The 18,489-nt window shown below is 48.7% G+C and overlaps 1 protein-coding gene across 1 annotated transcript in view; it reads right to left on the bottom strand.

The window, feature by feature from the left end:
- Positions 1 to 18,489, bottom strand: part of NPAS1 (neuronal PAS domain protein 1) — a 40,933-nt gene that overhangs the window by 10,286 nt on the left and 12,158 nt on the right. The window contains 5 exon segments of the mRNA XM_087971255.1: positions 552 to 658; positions 1,687 to 1,877; positions 2,000 to 2,115; positions 3,916 to 4,090; positions 13,512 to 13,601. Of these exon segments, the coding sequence (XP_087827381.1) occupies positions 552 to 658; positions 1,687 to 1,877; positions 2,000 to 2,115; positions 3,916 to 4,090; positions 13,512 to 13,601 (679 nt within the window).

Here is an 18,489-nt window from a genome sequence, read left to right as displayed (position 1 = left end):
TGAAATTTGGGGCTCGATTGTAGTCATAATTTGAGGACTACCTGTGCCACTAATGTCAACTCGTAAAATATTTGTCTGGTCTTTTTAGAGTTGCCAACAGAAAGGGAGAAAGGGGGAGCAGTGCAGCAGCTTGGAAACCGAAAATGCATTCCATGTTTTCAAAGATAGGAACTAGGTGACTGAAGTTTCTGCAGGACAAAATTCTAGCTGGAGAGCTTGATTGATGACTCTGGGCTATGGAGGTGTCCCATTGGAGAATATGAATTATAATACACCCAGGGGTGGGGGAAAACCAGGGTCAAGGGTGACAATGAATTACGTGTCTCAGAGTCGGCTACACCCAGGCAGTGCTAGCATGTTTACTCCTAATAAATCCTTTTTAAGTTTTGGAAGTTTAACTCGAGACTCAGGATTTAATTGGGGGTAACTGCCGGAATCCTGACAACTAAAATGTCTGGTGAAGAAGGAAGCCTCCGGGATTGCAACCCAGCAAAGAAACCCAGGATCCGTAAATCCCGACATGCTATTGCGCCCTCCTTGGGGCCACGTACAGTCCAAGTGGCTTTGCTGGATCCCTTCCACGTCTTCCCCATGGATGAACCGATAGCAGCTCTTCCCCACGAGTTCCGAGGGACAGAAGTCCATGTAGTCCGTGATCCTGGAGAAGAGAAGCAGGAGGAGAAGGAGAAAGCAGTTGACCCGGTTTGGGGTGGAATTTAAAGGAGGAGGAGAACTTGGTTAAACTCTTGTAGGTGGTCTCGGAGGGGAGAGGATCCACATGGTCTTCTCCACGGGGTGTCTAAGGGAGGCCAGGACTTCCTGGCTTCTCGGAAAGGCAGGACACCTTCTAAAGTGAAGGTAGATCTTGGGTCCACCAAGGCTAGGAGGGTTGACTACTTGAGGTTCTCCCAAGTTTTCCGTCCAGATGCTGGGTATGTGGGCAGGTACGGGGTCTTAGGATGGGAAGGGATCAGGTATCCTCACATCAGCCCAGGCAAATGGACACCCAACCTTTACTTGAAAACCTCTGGTGATGGAGCCCTCACAACTCCAGGAGATAAGATAGTCCTTCTGCTTGCTAACTTTCATGGTCAATGGGAGATTGAGTTTCTTCCCCTCCCTTTCAAAGCCAGTGAAGTCTACTTGATGGTGTGCAGAGCACTCCCTCTCAAGAGAGCAAGAAGTCAAGTGTCACCAAACTTGGTCATCAGGTGTCACCAAACTTGGTCATCAGGTGTCACCAAACCTGATCATCAGGTGTCACCCAACTTGGTCATCAGGTGTCACCAAACTTGGTCATCAGATGTCACCAAACTTGGGCATCAGATGTCACCAAACTTGGGCATCATATGTTACCAAACGTGGTCATCAGATGTCACCAAATCAGGTCACAGGTGTCACCAACCTTGGTCCTCAGGTGGCACCAAACCTGGTCATCACCCAAGCTGGACTGTGGACTGCAGAACGTGGCTCAGGGAGGGCCAGGTCCAGTCCAGGCTGAGTCAGCTGGCCATAGAAGTTACAATTCACATCTAGCGTCCCTCCCCAAATGGGTCGGGTTCTGGACCCGCCATGTGCTCTGCTGGGCTTCACTTTCGCGCCCGGTTCTTATGCCATCCCTGCCAGTGTCCAGCCCTTTCTGGCCGGGCCAGGCCAGGCCCCCGTCCAACTGTCCCCTTCACTCACCTGCTCTCACAGTACACGATCTGGAGGTCCATGTTGACCCGGAAGACGAACATGTGGCACTCAATGCGCACCTCGCTAAGGGTGGAGGGAGGCAGGGTGTGGGCCAGCGCTACCAGTCCCAGCACCCGGCCCAGCACCGCGTGGGGATAGGACGGACGTCGGGAACGGAGGCGGCCTGTGACGTGGATCACCTGGAGGGCAAAAAAGGGGCCCAGAGGGGATCAGGGGCCACGGAGGGACGCTGTATCCCAAAGGGCGCTCTCAGTGGTCCTCGGCTTATGGCCATTCATTGAACCCCAGCCCTCACTTTTACCTTATAGCCCGACGTCTTGATGTGAAGTCCTCTCTTGGTCAAAGTGGACTTCAGGCGGACAAAGAAGGAACGTTCCAGGACTTCGTCTCCTTCGGCAGCGCGGGAACTGGAAAGGTCTAAAGAGCAAGGCAGTGTGTTTGTGTGTGTGTGTGAGCATCACAGTTTCTGTGTGTGCCACAAGTGTCACCAGGGAGAAAAGAAAGACTGAATTTGTTCACCCAAAGCCTCAACTGAAACTCCCTCACCGTCTCCTCCTCCTCCTCCTCCTTCAGGGAAAAAAGAAACGCCAATAAAAGTTTTATTTATTCATCTATGGGCTCCAACCTTGGGTACTTTAACACCTGTGGACTTCAACTCCTAGAATTCCCCAGCTAGCTTCCCTAGCAGAGGGAAGAGAGGGAGGGAGAAGGAAGAGGGAGAAAGAGGAGAAGGAAGATGAAGATGGAGGAAGGAGGAAGAAAGAAGAGGAGGAGGAGGAGGAGGAGGAGAGGAGGAGGAGGGAGGAAGAAGGAGGAGAAGAGAGGAAAGAAGGAGGAGAAGGAGGAGGAGAAGGAGAAAGGAGAGAAGAAAGAAGAGGAAGAAAGAAAGAAGAAGGAGAAGAAGAAGAAGGAAGGAAGAAGAAAGAAAAGAAAAGAAGGAGGAGAGGAGGAGGAGGAGGAGGAGGAGAGGAGGAGGAGGAGGAGAAGAAGAAGAAGAAGAAGAAGAAGAAGAAAAGAAGAAGAAGAAGAAGAAGAAGAAGAAGAAGAAGAAGAAGAAGAAGAAGAAGAAGAAGAAGAAGAAGAAGAAGAAGAAGAAGAAGAAGAAGAAGAAAAACAATGCCTGTGGAGTCCTTGGTGCTCTTTGAGTTTGATGGTTTTCTTGTAGACATTTCATTGCCAAGCTAGATAACACCATCAATGGTAGAAGAAGAAGGGTTTACGGTGAGGAGGAGGAGGAGGAACAGGAGCAGCAGGAGGAAGAGAAGAAGAGAAGAGAAGAAGAGAAGAGAAGAGAAGAGAAGAGAAGAGAAAGAAAAAGAAAGAAAGAAAGAAAGGAAGGAAGGAAGGAAGGAAGGAAGGAAGGAAGGAAGGAAAGAAAGAAAGAAAGAAAGAAAGAAAGAAAGAAAGAAAGAAAGAAAGAAAGAAAGAAATAGTATTTTCCCCCATGGCTTCGACTATGGACAGAGAACGTGTCTTTTCCTTGCTGCCCCATTGACGCTTCGGGGCAGAGGGGCAAAGCTGCCCGAGTCAGGCCCAGGGACCAAGTCGTGATGGACCCTCAGCCAAATCCTGGAGGACCCCTCCTCCTCCTCCTCCTCCTCCTCCTCCTCCTCCTCCTCCTCCTCCACCTGAGGACGCAGCCTTGACAGCGGCTGATCTGCTATTCTCTTTCAGGTGCCGTCGTGGTATAAATCTTTAACTAGTTCCCCAGATAAAAGCTCAGCCGGCAACAATCCAGGGGAGGGAAAGGAGGGGCTCGTTCTTTCTCCCTGCCCATCGTTCGGGGGTGGGTGGGGAGAAGGGAAGGTGAAGCTGAGACCCTCATCACCAACAAGCCCAGATACAATGAAAGGCCAGAACTGGCTCAGCCCCCAACACCCCTCCACAGACCTCAGCAAAGAGGTTTACTCGGGAGGAAAGGGTGCCCAGACCCCATCAGGACAAGCTTGGGACATGCCTCAGAAAACCATGGTTTATTCAAGCCAAGTTTTAACCGGCTGGGTTCAGGCACGCAGACATGATACATCCAACAAACCAGGTTATGGGCTCTGCCAGGCAATCCGTTGCTTGTCAGAATTCTGTGAAGTAAGCTCCAGACTGGAGCAGAGGGCACCTCTGAGCATGTGCTAAGTGCTTCCTGACTCAACAGGCGACCACACAGCCTCCGAGCCTGCTTTGGGGGTCACTTTGGGGGGGGGGGTCCAAGAGTGGGTGTACCTGACTGAGGACCCTCAGACAAGCTGGAGGACGAGGCGGAGGGGCCCAGGAGGGGGGCTTTAGGACGCTGGGAGTGACCGGGGCCCAGGGGAGCCTTCAGCCCCAGCTGATCGGCCACTTCTAGATGGTCTCCTGGGTGGACATAGTCGAAGATGCTGCTGCCGGTCAGCTCCACCTGGAAGAGCAAGGAGAGGTTCAAAGGTCAAGGGCGGCAGGTCACCAGGCCTTCAACTGTTCTGGAGCCCCTCCCCCAGGGTTCCCCCCAGGTGTAAACCCAGAATAACTAAAGCAAGGTGGGAGGGAGGAAGAAGGAAGGGAGGGAGGGAGGGGGGGAAGGAAAAGAAAGGAAAGAAGGAAAGGAGAGGAAAGAAAGAAGAAGGAAAGAGGAAAGGAAAGAGGGGAAGGAAGCAGGAAAGGAAGGAAGGAAGGAAGGAAGGAAGGAAGGAAGGAAGGAAGGAAGGAAGGAAGGAAGGAAGGAAGGAAGGAAGGAAGGAGGAAAGAGGAAAGGGAAGGGAAGGAAAGAGGAAAGGAAGGAAGGGAGGAAGGGAGGGAGGGAGGAAGAAAGGAAAGAAGGAAAGGAGAGGAGAAGGAAGAAGGAAAGAGGAAAGGAAAGAGGGGAAGGAAGCAGGAAAGGAAGGAAGGAAGGAAGGAAGGAAGGAAGGAAGGAAGAAGGAAAGAGGAAAGGGAAGGGAAGGAAAGAGGGAAAGGAAGGAAGGAGAAAGGGAAAGGAAAGGAAAGGAAAGAGGGGAAGGAAGGAAGGAAAGAAGGAAAGAAGGAAGGAAGGAAGGAGAGAAAAAGGAAAGGAAGCATATAAGTCTTTGGAAACTAATTAAATGAAATCTTAAACTCTCTAGATTCAGACCTGATTCAGGATTTCTCCGTGTCCATCACTTACTTGGGGATGTGTGTGTGTGTGTGTGTGTGTGTGTGTGTGTCCCATGATCTACTGAGAGCAGAGCAAAGCAAACCCCCCACATTACACTCCTTGCTTGAAGCAGCCAGTCTATGGGGGTCAGTATCCCACAACCCCCTCGTCCCCCTTCTCTCAGGTCCTCTCTTGCCTGGGGGTGCACGGATGCCTCTGCAGGAATGCCCCCAGCCCCATTTCTCTCTCTCTCCTCCTCCTCCTTCCCCCAGGCCCTTGGCGGCACCCTCAGAGCTCCCCAAGAAAGTCCCATTTGAAGTTAGTCCCGGGGGGGGGAGGGGTGACCTCCCAACTCAACCCCTTCTTCGAGACCCTGCCGGGCAGAAGTCGACTGCTAACGGTTCACCCCGGTTTGGGCGAGCCGGTTGCTAATTTTATCATTTTTAATTACCAGTTCAGCGAACCGGTAAATCCCACTCCTGGCTGGCCCTGCCCACCCTACCCTCCCCGGGTCCCCACACAGCCCATTTGGGATGCCAGGTAAGTACAGGGACTGTGTGGAGGTTCAGGGTGGGCAGAAAACGGGCCTTCCAGAAGTTCTGGGCCCATTTCCAGCCTCTAGAGGGCCTCCGGAGTCTGGGAGAGCGAAAACAGCCCCCACCCCACCACGGTGCAGGAGGCCGACTAGGCCACGCCCACCATGGCCACACCCACCCAGCAACCGGGCAGAGAGCCGGTTGCTGACATTTTGGAAGCAGACCCCTCGCCTGGGTTCCACGACGGTCAACGGATTCAGGTTCACGTCCCCTGCATTGCAATGAAGGCAGGGCCAAGAAATCGATAGATCATCATGCAGAAGAATTGGCTTTCCCTGCGGAGGGCCGCATGCATTCCAAGGAACTAGTCCTCATTAAAGATGCACCAGCCGCCAGGAGAAAGGGGAGACGTCAGAAGGGGGGGGGGAGGGGGAGCTCAGCCAAGGGGGGAGGGGAGGGAAGGGGGAAGGAGGGTCTGTTTCTGGGTGGGGATAACCGACACGGCTGCTTCTAACAGCTGGCTGGGTTTTCAAGGCGGCAGGGCAGCCGTGTCCAACTTTCATTGTGACCTCGACAAACCCATCCGGGGGAGGGAGGGAGGGAGGGAGGGAGGGAGGGAGGGACTTCATACAGCGCCTGGATGGACACGGAGGGGGGGACGGACACACACACACACACACACACATATCACTGTCCATTTTGAATACATAGCAGAAAGACTGCTTGAATACACAGCTTCACAAGACAGACGACACTTTATGGAAGAAAACTGTGGCCAGATCCGGATATTTTGCTTTGGGTCCCCTGAAACCCCCTCCCAGAAGGCAAAAAGGAAAACAGGCCGTGGATAAAATGCGTTGCATCCCAGACGATCCTGCTCGAGTGTCGCTTATAATGCTATATATTTCACATATCCTTAACCTAAAAAAAAAAATACGTTAAACGCAACAAAATGCATCAGAACGTTTAAAAAAACCAACATGTTAAAACATCTTAATTCAAAGAGCAATTTTGGGAAGTGGGGGGAGGAGGGGAGGGGGGGATGCCAAGGGGGCCAGGAAGCCCGAAGAAAGGGGAGCTCCAGCGAAGGACGTTTCCAGGGCGCCTGGCAAGGTGGATGGAGGGGAAACGGAAGCGCCCGGCAGCCAGGTGGCCGGGCTCCAGCCTGGCATTGTGAGGTTGCCCGGCAGCTAGGAAGACATGGATTGTAGAATGCCATTTATCTCCTTGGCATTAAGCTGTGCCCGGCTCAACTGCACACACACACACACACACACACACCAGGCACCTCGACCTTCCTCCCAGGCCCACGGCAAGGATCGTCCCCTTCCCAACTCAAGGAAGGAGATCAAAGGCCGTCGTCTCCTTGCCGGAGGTCCGCTCTGGGCGTGCGAGTCTTGACAGACAAGCGGTTGAAAAGGCCGGCGTGGGCACTCGCCCTGGGGCTACGGCAAGAGGGACGCACCTGCTAGGCTGAGCAGGGCCACGCATGGGTATCCCTCCCTTGCAAGGTGCCTGGAGAAGCGATGGGTGGCAGGTAAATTTCTATCTGGTTTTAACAGTTAAGGTGGGATTAGAACTCAGCACCTCCTGGGGATTGGCTAAAGTCATCCCACTGGCTTTTATGGCTACGGTGGCAGTTGAACTCCTGGCCTTCCGCTTTCTAACCTGGTGCCTTAACCGCTAGACCAAACTGCCTCTCTACCTACCTATCTATCTATCTATCTATCTATCTATCTATCTATCTATCTATCTATCTATCTATCATCTATCTATCTATCTATCTAAAAGCGAAAGACCCCTCACACATCATCACAAAATCTTCAGAACTGTAAAGCCTACAAACTTGAAATTTGGCACACCTATGTTCCTTTTGGCTTCTAGGGGCTCACTAAGGAAGGATTCTTTGAAATGACCATCAGATCATTTAGAGTATTTCCTATATTATTAATATTATTATTAACACGCTCTGATGCTAAGGAGTTCTACTCCCCTCCCCACCTGAAAAGAAATCTCTTCCAAAGGCAAAACACAAGCAGAGGAGAGGAGTTTCAGTTTCAGTTTCACAGCCCCAACCAGCTTTAGTACAGAACAGTTGAGCTAAGCCACGCCCAGGCTCCTTGCTGTTTCCTTCTTGCTCACACAGCAAATACTGCTTCAGTTTCCAAACAGCCCTCAACTCTCACACACTGACAGGACGCTAGCCAGATGAATACCGATGGATGCTGGTAGGCAGAGGCAGATTTTTTTTCTCTCCTTATTTTCCTCCCCAAAACGAAGCCCCGCCACATAGTTTCGTAGCGGAGCACATGGGTATAGAGCAGGGGTGGGCAAGACCACGGCCCGCGGCCACATCCGGCCCGTTGGTCTGTCCAATCCGGCCCGCCCCTGAAAAAAAGCAGGGCGTGGCGACGCCCTACGCCGCGTGGCCCCCAAAGCTGCAACAGTGCGGAGCGTTCTCGGGTAGGAAAGAAAAGAAGAACTTTGCAAAGGCCTCGGCTGGGAGTTCAAATCACCTTCGAGTGCGACTTCTCCGAAGGTGAGTCCCCGCCGATCCCCTGCCTTGGTGCCCCGTTTCCCGGCTTGGCGGTCCTGCTCGGCGGCACTTTAAAAGCCTGCTCCCAGCACCCGAGCAACTTTCCAGCAACTTGTGGCTTCCTTTTTCCTCACGGGTGCTCGCGCCTGGCCCCGAGCCGCACGGTGGAGGGGAAACCCGGAGCGCCGCCGGGTCGCCTGCTCCAAGCAGCCCGCCCACTGGGCAGAACCCTTCTTGCTCCTCGGTGGAAAGACGCTCCGCCTGCAAACTTTGCCTGTGCAAAGTTTAAGCCTGAAGCCCCGGAAACCCGAGCAACTTCCCAGCAACTTTCGGCTTCCTTTTAACTCGCGGGCGCCGCGCCTGGCCCCGAGCTGCGCGGGCGGAGGGGAAGCCCGGCGGGCGGGCAGGCTGCTTGGAGGAGGCGACCCGGCAGTGCTCCGGCAGCAGCAACAGGCAGTTCCGCCCGGCTCCGCTCAGGTGTCCGGTTGTTGTCAGGAGTTGCTGGCGCAGCAGCTCTCGCAGCCTCAGTCAGCAGCCTTGGGAAGGAAAAGGCAAACCAGGAGCCGCTGAGCCTGAGCCTCCGGTGCCACTGCTGCCGTTGCAAAGCACCGCCACGGCTCTTCCTTTTTGCCTTTCCCTTCCCGAGGCAACGCGGGACTGGAGCCGCGCGGAGCCGCACGGCGGTAGCAACTCCTGACTCAGGGGCCTCCGAGGGGGGGAAGGAGGAGAAGAGGGGGAAAGGGGGGCAATTCCCAAAAATCTTGTGCTGACCCGCCTGCTGTCAAATTTTAAAAGTCAATGCGGCCCCCGAGCCAAAAAGTTTGCCCACCCTGGTATAGAGCTAGTATTTCATAAATGTGTATTTCTACATCCAATTTGGGGTCTGCCCATCTTGTTCTCAGCTCGACTTTGGGCGGATGAGAACACGGGAAATGTCTCCTCTCCTGGCTGAGTCCCAGAGGAAAAACAACATGGGCCATTTGCAGCGGGAAGGGTGCAACCCCGGGTCCCCCAATTCTGGGGTGGTTTCCTTGCGTGTCCTGAAGGAAGGAGCGAAAGGGGCTGGAAACGGCCACCCCCAAGAAGCGACAACTAGCCAGCCCCGGGAGGACGTCATGACTTTGGACGACCTCATCCAGAGACGGCACGTCCTCCAGACATCCTTCCCGGTGACTCACCCGCCGTTCTGGCCACCTCCTTATAGCCAAAGGATGAACCGTGCCCTGCATATTCTTCCAGGCGCCCCGTGGAAGGAGACAGCTGTCACTCTCACGTCAGGCGCCGTATCTGGGCTGGGGGCCAGCCCAGGCAAGCAGCTGAGCTTCTGGAGAAAAAAAAGCCACATCCTTTCCCCCTCCTTCTCTTCCTCCCCCTCTAATGGCTTAAGGCAAGTGGGCGAGTTGGGGAGGGGGTCTCCCCGCGGACGGAGAAGCTGGCACCTGCGATTGGTGGGAGCCAGCATCATCGGCCCCTGTTCTTGCCTTGTTCTCAAGGTGAAGAGGAAAGAACGCAGGGAAAGGAGCTGGAAAGAAAAGAAACTGTTGGGAGTGCAGCTAAGGGACTTGTTCCAGAAAAGGCAGGAGGGGGTTTCCGGTGGGATCTTTTGGGATCCGCAACGTTCCTTGAAAGACGGAAAGCGCAGCTCACAAAACCTTCTGCTTCGAGTCAAAATGGTCACCTGCAAAATTCCTGGGGTTTGATTCCTGCAGGCTAACACAGTTTTTCTCCTAAAGGGTGACGTGGGACTGTCTCCTACTCGAGCAGGGGGTTGGACTAGAAGACCTTTAAGGTCCCTTCCAACTCCGTTCTTCTGAATTCTGTAGGATTCCCCCAAAAATCACTCCGGGCTCTGGCTGCCAGTAAGAAAGAAAGATGGATGATAAAATTTCTCCCTCTTTTTCTATCTGTTTTCCGTGAGTTAAAGCAGGGATGTCCAACCTTGGCCGCTTTAAGACTTGTGGACAAGGTATCTTAAAGATTCTAAAACAGAAGGATTTTATGATAAATTGACTGATCTAGATAGGATTTTGACAGGTTCTGATGAAAAAGTGATTAAAAAACTATATAGTTATTTGTTGGAAATTAAATTAGAGGAAGAACAAGTCAAAGAAACAATGATTGTTTGGGGGAAGAATTTTGGATATGGGATTGATTTAGAGAAATGGCAAAAATTGTGGTCTCAAAATTATAAAATGACAATGTCAGTAGCATATAAAGAAAATTTGTATAAGATGTTTTACAGGTGGCATTTTCCCCCGACAAGAATAGCAAGAATGTTCAAGAACAAATCTGAAAAGTGTTGGAAATGTCATCAGATCCCTGGCTCATATTACCATATGTGGTGGACATGTGAGGAGGCCAGGAAATACTGGACTAGAATTCGCATATGGTTGGAAGAAATGACAAAAGAACATATAGATTTGAAACCGGAGATTTTTCTATTGGGAATCTTACCTGATACATTCAATAAAAACTATTTGATTGTAAATGTGTTAACAGCGGCTAGGATTGTATTTGCTAAAAATTGGAAGAGTGAGAAAATACCATTAGAGGAAGAAATTATTAAGAAAATACTGGAATGTGCTGAAATGAGTAGATTGACATTTGAAATTAGAGAACAAGAAGATAAACAATTTTATGAAGTTTGGGATCTTTTTTATCAATGGTTAGATAAAACAATATAATAATAGAATATTTAGAAACCTAGGAAACAATGAATATATATATTTTTTTGGTTTTGATAATATTTTTAGAATATTTTATTAAGATAGATTTGGTATGATTTTACGATTTGTTATAAAATAAATTAACTAAATTATAGTTATCTCGCTTAAGTATGAATTAGTAAAATTATAGTCAAATGATTGTTTAATAATGATATTAGGATATATAATTGTTGATTGATAATATGAGTTATTATGTAATATAATTATTATGATGACTACGAAATGGATGCACAAAAAGGAGTGGTAAACCAACCGATACACTGTCTGTAAATTTATGAAGAATGATGATGTTTTTATGTTATGTTTTATGTTTTATGTTTTATGTGTTTTTATTTGTTGTTAAAATCAATAAAACTTTTATTAAAAAAAAAAAAAAAGCCTTGTGGACTTCAACTCCCAGAATTCTTTGCTGGCTAAGGAATTCTGGGAGTTGAAGTCCGCAAGTCTTAAAGTGGCCAAGATTGGAGACCCCTGATTTAAAGGAGACTTTCCTATGGGGTGGGGTGGGGGCAAACCCCCCACCCCCGCCCCACACTTGTATCAAGCTGTCCCCGACTAAATCAAAGTAGGAGTACAGATAGTCCTTGACTTATAACAGTTCACTTAGTGACCATTTGAAATTACAACAGCACTGAAAAAAAGGTGACTTATTTTCACACTGAAGGGCCATTGCCACATCCTGATTTTTGTCATGTGATCAAAATTCAGACGCTTGGAAACTGACTTGTACTCATGCCTGTTGCAGCATCCTGGGTTCACGCAATCCCCTTTTTGCAACCTTGTGACAAGCCAAGTCAACGGGAAACCCTGATTCGCTTAACAACCGCGTCACTAAACTTAACGTAACTGCAGGGATTCAGGGAATACAACCGGGGCGAAAAAGCTCGCGAAACGAAACAAACTTTTCATTGAGCAGAAATTAGTTTGGAGCTCAGTTGCCGTCGTAACCCGAGGACTCCCTGTATTAGGAATGGCACCACAGACGGTCCTCAATTTACAAACACCCCATTCAGCGACAGTCTGAAGTTATAATAGCCTTTGCAAAAAAAAAAGAGGGACTTATGACTTACAGTTCAAACATGCGCGAGAAAGAAATGGCAGGAATGTGAAAAGGAGCCGGGAATATTTGGGAGGACGGGGGGACGGGGAAACGGGATAATACCGCCTTCCCAGAATTTGGATGTAATCTGAAATTAAAAACCTGAAAGTGAACCCAAAGGTGGGTCACAATCAGACTCCCCCACTTTCTCAACGGCTGGCACTGGGCTGATTTGCAAGGCAGGTTTCCTATTTGAAGAGGGGGAGTTTCTGCAGAATGTTGGGCACTTCTACAATTTCCTCCCCCCCCGTCTTCCTGCCTCAGTTTCTCCTGCAAGAAAAGAGGAGGGGATAAACCTTAGCAAATGTTCCTCCTCTCCCTCCCTCCCTCCATCTATCCCTCCCTCTGTCTTAATCTCTCTCCCTCACTTCCTTTCTCTCTCCCACTCTCTTTATCTCCCTCTCTCTCTCTCCCTCTCTCTTAATCTCTCTCTCCTCCCTCTCTCCCCTTCCCTCTCTCTCTCTCCCCCTCTCTCCCATTCTCTCTTTCTCTCCCTCCCTCTCTCTTAATCTCTCTCTCTCCCCCCTCCCTCTCCCCCACTCTCTTTATCTCTCCCTCCCTCTCTCTTTCTCCCTCCCACTCTCTCTCTCCCTCTCTCTTAATCTCTCTCCCCCTCCCTCTCTCCCACTCTCTTTATCTCTCCCTCCCTCTCTCTTTCTCCCTCCCACTCTCTCTCTCTCTCTCTTAATCTCTCTCCCCCCTCCCCCCTCTCTCTCCCATTCTCTCCCTCCCTCCTCCCTCCCTCTCTCTTAATCCCTCTCTCCCCACCCACCCCCGACTCTCTCTGCCACCGCGATCAATCAATTCCTGCTCGGAAGGAGCCGGCTGATCATTGATCATCAATTACCAGGCGATGACGCCTGGCTGGTGTCATTTCCAGGGGAGATAATTGTGGTGGCTCATTATGTATGTGGCAGAGCGACTGGCGGGCCGAAAAACCAGACGGCGGATGTTCTGGGCCCTCAGCAGGTGAGGCTGGCGAGGACACGGAAGAGGGCGTCAAAACAGCGTTTGCCGGGAAAGGTGCCCTGAGCCACCCACTTAATAGCATATCAGCATACTCAAAGATTTCTACAAGTAGTACGATCTCGTTCTCTCGGACAACAGCTCAAAGTCACGATGGCCTTGGAGAGAAATGATTTAGGACAGGGGGGTCCCAACCGGGGGTTCAAGATGATATTCCAGGGGGTTGCAAAAACTTGGCTTCAGAAGTTTCAAAGTCATACTGTCTAGGCATAAGGATATGCCTATAATTATTTACTTTTGTAAGTGGTGTGGTGTAGGGTTTCCTGCCTAAGCAGGGGGTTGGACTAGAAGACCTCCAAGGTCCCTTGCAACTCTGTTATTCTATTCTATTCCATTCTATTCTATTCTATTCTATTCTATTCTATTCTATTCTATTCTATTCCACTTTATTCTATTCTATTCTATTCTATTCTATTCTATTCTATTCTATTCTATTCTATTCTATTCTATTCTATTCTATTCTATTCTATTCCACTTTATTCTATTCCACTTTATTCTATTCCACTTTATTCTATTCCACTTTATTCTATTCCACTTTATTCTATTCCACTTTATTCTATTCCATTCTATTCCACTCTATTCTATTCTATTCCACTCTATTCTATTCTATTCTATTCTATTCTATTCTATTCTATTCTATTCTATCATTCTATTCTATTCCATTCTATTCTATTCTATTCCACTTTATTCTATTCCACTTTATTCTATTCTATTCTAATCTAATCTATCGGAAGCATTCCAGGGGTGCAGGGTATAGAAAAGGTTGGGAACCCCGGTTTTAGAACCTGCCCTCGCGCACAACACCCACCTGTGAAAGGCCCAGGTAAATAGACACCGTCTCTGAGATGTAAAGGAATTTCCCCTCTTGGTTCAGTGCAAAGACGAAGCCATCCAGGGACTGTGGGGGGAAAAGGAACACAATTCAACTGCGGTTGTGTGTGTGTGTGTGAACACAAAAACAGTCTCCCCGACATGCAACTCCCTCCTTCTCCCCAGCTGACTTGGGCTGGAGCCCCTCCTCGGGGAACCTCTGTCTCCTTAATGTGCTTTGGGTGGTTTGGTGGCTGTGACTTTTATGTTTCTGCCTAGTTGCAGGTGGCTTTTTAGATCAGAGATCCCCAACCGTGGGCACTTTAAGACTTGTGGACTTCAGCTCAACTTCAATTGAAGTCCACAAGTCTTAAAGTGGCCAAGGTTGGGGACCCTTGTTGAGATGTTGGTTGGGGTGTTGAGGGTTGGCTAAATACCACACACAAAACAGCCCAAAGCACAGAGAAAAATTCCTCGGGCTCTAGAAAATAGTCCAAAAGCATGGAAACTCAAAAACATTTTGGTTTCGGTGAGAGACTTAGGTTAGATCCTGCAATCTTTATCTTGGAACATGTACACCTTCATTGATGGCCATGACAGCATCGTTACACTTCTAATTCTCCTTTTACCTGCTTTCCTTTTTTTCTAACTTTCCCCATGCCTGTATTTGAGCTGTTTGAGAAATTCAATGAAGATATATCGATATATCAATATCGATATATCGACATATAGAGATATCTATATCTGTCTATCTATATATCTACTGTATATCTATATCTATCTATATTTATTTTCTTATGTTTTCGCAGGTATTTATATGTATGGTATTCAGTTTTATTTGGGTATTTTCTTTCTATATCTATCTATCTATCTACATCTGTATCTATCTATCCATATCTATCTATCTATCTATCTATCTATCTATCTATCTATCTATCTATCTATCTATCTATCTATCTATCTATCTACATCTATATCCAGTACAGAAGCCTGATGATGGCAGATGAGATTCTGCCGAAACGTTGCTACAACTTTAAAAGCACAACTATAATGATGTGGGAAAATACCCGAACAAAGCTGAATAACATACATCTATATCTGTCTATCTGTCTGTCTGTCTGTCTGTCTGTCTGTCTATCTATCTATCTATCTATCTATCTATCTATCTATCTATCTATCTATCTATCTATCTATCTATCTACATCTTTCTCTTCTATCTATCTATCTATCTATCTATCTATCTATCTATCTATCTATCTATCTATCTATCTATCTATCTATCTATCTATCTATCTATCTCATATTTATTAATATCTATCTATCTATCTATCTATCTATCTATCTATCTATCTATCTATCTATCTATCTATCTATCTATCTATCTATCTATCTATCTATCATCTGTCTGTCTATCTGTTTATCATCTATGTATCTATCTATCTATGTATCTATCTATCTACATCTCTCTCTCTCTCTCTCTCTCTCTCTCTCTCTCTCTCCTCTCTATCTCTATCTCTGTCTTTCCATCCATCCATATCCATGTAGATACATACATACACACACACACAGGCACACACATATATAAAAGGTAGTGATTTCTTGGGGATCCTCCAGAGAAGCTGCAAAGGGAGAAAATGGATGGGGGGGGAGAATAATCAAACAAACACTCTCCCCCGTTTCCAAAACTGTTCCGGAAAGTAGGAAATGGCTCTCTTGGGCGCCCCAAGGAGGAAGCCTGAAATGGCCCTTTGAGTCTAACCATGGCAACTCATCCGCCACGCCAGGAAATTTGGCTTCTTCATCAACCCTCCGAAGCTGAGCCATGACCCTCCCAAGGCAAAGCACACACACACACCCACACACACACACCTCTTTTCAAGGTATTTTCAAGGGGGGAGTTACAAAATCTGCCCCAGAGCAGGGAGGACAGATTTCCTGAACTCGGAGCCTGAAGTTTTCCAAGGTTGGAGACAAACCCCTCCGGGCACATAGTGTGTGTGTGTGTGGGGGGGGGATTGTCTTGGCTTTGAAGGGCACTAATAAGGGCCCCTCCTTGCACAAGCAGAGCCTGTGAATAAAGGTGGCTGGGCACAGAACCAGAGGGCTCTGCTCATTCATTTCCCTGGGATCTGAGTTCAAATCTTCAGAGAGATGGAAGGAGGTGGGTTGTTTTTTTTCTACCAGTCACTTGGTTGGGGAAATAATCTTGCAAGGGACCTTTAATGCAATAAAATAAGTTGATATCTATCTATCTATCTATCTATCTATCTATCTATCTATCTATCTAGTCTATCATCTATCTATCTATCTATCTATCTATCTATCTATCTATCTTGTCTATCATCTATCTATTTGACTATCATCTCTATCTATCTACCTACCTACCTAATGTATCTTATCTAGCTAGCTAGCTATCTTAGCTATCATCTATCTAACTATCATCTCTCTATCTCTTTCTATTCTATCTATCTTATCTATCATCTCTCTCAATTCTCTCTCTCTATCATCTATCTACCTACCTACCTACCTACCTAATGTATCTTATCTAGCTAGCTATCTTATCATCTATCTATTTAATTATCATCTCTCTATCTTATCTATCATCTATTTAACTATCATCTCTCTCTCATCTACCCACCTACCTACCTACCACCTACCTACCTTATCTATCTTATCTAGCTATCTAGCTATCATCTCTCATCTATTTAACTATCACCTCTCTGTCTCTCTCTTCTATCTATGTGATCATTTCTCAGCTGTATTGCTTTCACAAGTAACTCAAGACAGCAAACATATCCAACACACCTTCCTCCGATTGTTTCCCCCCCAACAAGCCCCCTGTCAGGTGGGTTTCGCTGAGAGGGAAGGATTGGCCCAAAGTCACCCAGCCGGCTTTCATGGCTACGATGGGACTAGAAGTTTCTGTCTCCCATTTTCTAGCCCGAGGCCTTCTTCTGCTACACCTCCTTCTGCTTCCTCATCTCCCGTCAATTTCAGCGGGGCAGCCCCCAATCGCCTCCTAATAAAATGGGAGGGGGGAACCCTGGGATCCCACCCACCCTTTTCTGTTCTCCTCAACAACCCCGCTCTCCCCCCGAGACATGCCGGACATCCTCGGGTGCCAACCATTTAATTGCTGTGGCCGTGACCTCTGAGCAGACTGGATGCGGGGAGAGGAAGCCATTTTATCTGTCAGCAGTAATTAACACGTCTGAACATTTAATCCCCCCTGTCCATCTCCCACGGCTCCAGCGGGTTGTGCCAAAGCATTTCCTCAATGTCACCTGTTGCCTGGCTGGGACCCTCACCTAGCCTAGACCAGGGGGTCTCCCACTTTGGCCCCTTTCAGCCTGGCGGACTTCAACTCCCAGAATCCCCCAGCCACAAAATGAGGAGCTTTGTTCCAAGAGCAAAGCTGACTGGGGAATTCTGGGAGTTGAAGTCGGCCAGGCTGAAAGGCTACCAATATTCTCCTTTTATTGGGGGTGGGAATTACAGGGCTGGCAAATGCCCCCCCCCCAGGACGGTGCAAATCGAAACCACCAATTATTACTTGGCAATAATTGGGGAGGGGTCTTTTGTGGGAAGAGAAGGCAAAAGTTTCCTGCCCACCGTCTGTTCCCCCCCAGTCTTCCCATCCACACTGGGGACAAATCAAATTGCTTCCCCATAAATCTACATTAGCTCCCGAAAAGGGGCTGGCGGAGGCGGCCGGCAGGACCAGGAGCCCGGGAGGAAATCTATTTCCAAAAGATCCCCCACCTGGCCGAGTAGCCAAACCAGGTTAAGGCCTCGGTTTCCCTCTGTGCCGAGGCTGGAGCAAGGCCCCTAACTCAATTGGTCCCCTCGCCCACCGCCCCTCCCGGCTCTCCCCCACCTGCCTCCAGCGCTGGCTAATTAGGTTCCCTCCGAGGGAGGGAGGAGCCCCCCCCCCTCAACCCACCGTGGCTGAACAGCCCAGAGCCACGTCCAGAATGCAGAATTTCTGGGTCTTGAGAGAGGGGGGGGGGGGGGGGGCTTACAGGGAGGGAGGGATCTGTGGGGGAAACTGGTTGGAGAGTGGCAGGTGGGGGGGGGGGAAGCAAAGGGGGCAAGAAGGGACCAGAAGACGGGGAAATAAGGACTCCTTGCACGAGGTTTTGTCTTCCTGCTGTGCCTTCACAATTTGCACACTTGACATGCACAGAGGCCGAGGCCTGGAGTCTCGCATTCCTGCCTTTATAGTTAATTGGAGATTTGTTTATTTTTTTTATTCAATTTGCACAGTTCTCAAGTTATGACTGGTTGCTTAAAGATGGTTCAGACCTATGACAGAGCGAGGGTGGGAGGGAAAGGAAGAAGGAGAAGGGAGGGAGGGAGAGAGGGAGGAAAGAAGAAAAGAGAGAGAGAGGGAGGGAGGAAGGAAGGAAAGAGAGAGGGAGGGAGGGAGGAAGGAAGGAAGAAAAGAGAGGGAGGGAAGGAGGAAGGAAGGAAAGAAAGAAGGAAAGAGAGAGAAGGAAGGAAGGAAGGAAGGAAGAAGAGAGAGAAGGAGGGAGGGAGGAAGAAAGAAAGAAAAGAGGGGGGAGGGAGGAAGAAGAAAGAGAGGGAGGGAGGGAGGGAGAGGAAGAAAATAGAGAGAGGGAGGGAAGAAGGAAGGAGAGGGAGGGAGGAAGGAAGGAAAGAAAGAAGAAAGAGAGAGGAAGGAAGGAAAGAAGAAAAGAGAGAGAAAGGAAGGAAGGAAGAAAAAGAGAGAAAGAGAGGAAGGAAGGAAGGAAAGAAAGAAAGAAGGAAGGAAGAAAGAGAGGAAGGAAGGAAGAAAGAGAGAGGGAGGAAGGAAGGAAGAAAAGAGAGAGAGGGAAGGAGGAAGGAAAGAAAGAAAGAAGAAAGAGAGAGAGGAAGGAAGGAAGGAAGGAAGAAAATAGAGAGAGGGAGGAAGGAAGGAAGAAAAGAGAGGGAGTGAAGGAGGAAGGAAAGAAAGAAAGAAGAAAAGAGAGAGA

Source organism: Notechis scutatus, chromosome 8 (genome assembly GCF_049901735.1).
Source record: "Notechis scutatus isolate UNSWTSFEM ecotype Mainland chromosome 8, rNotScu1.2, whole genome shotgun sequence".
Taxonomy (NCBI): Eukaryota; Metazoa; Chordata; class Lepidosauria; order Squamata; family Elapidae; genus Notechis; species Notechis scutatus.
Note: the sequence above shows the minus strand (reverse complement) of the source record. Positions and strands in the feature narration are given on the sequence as shown.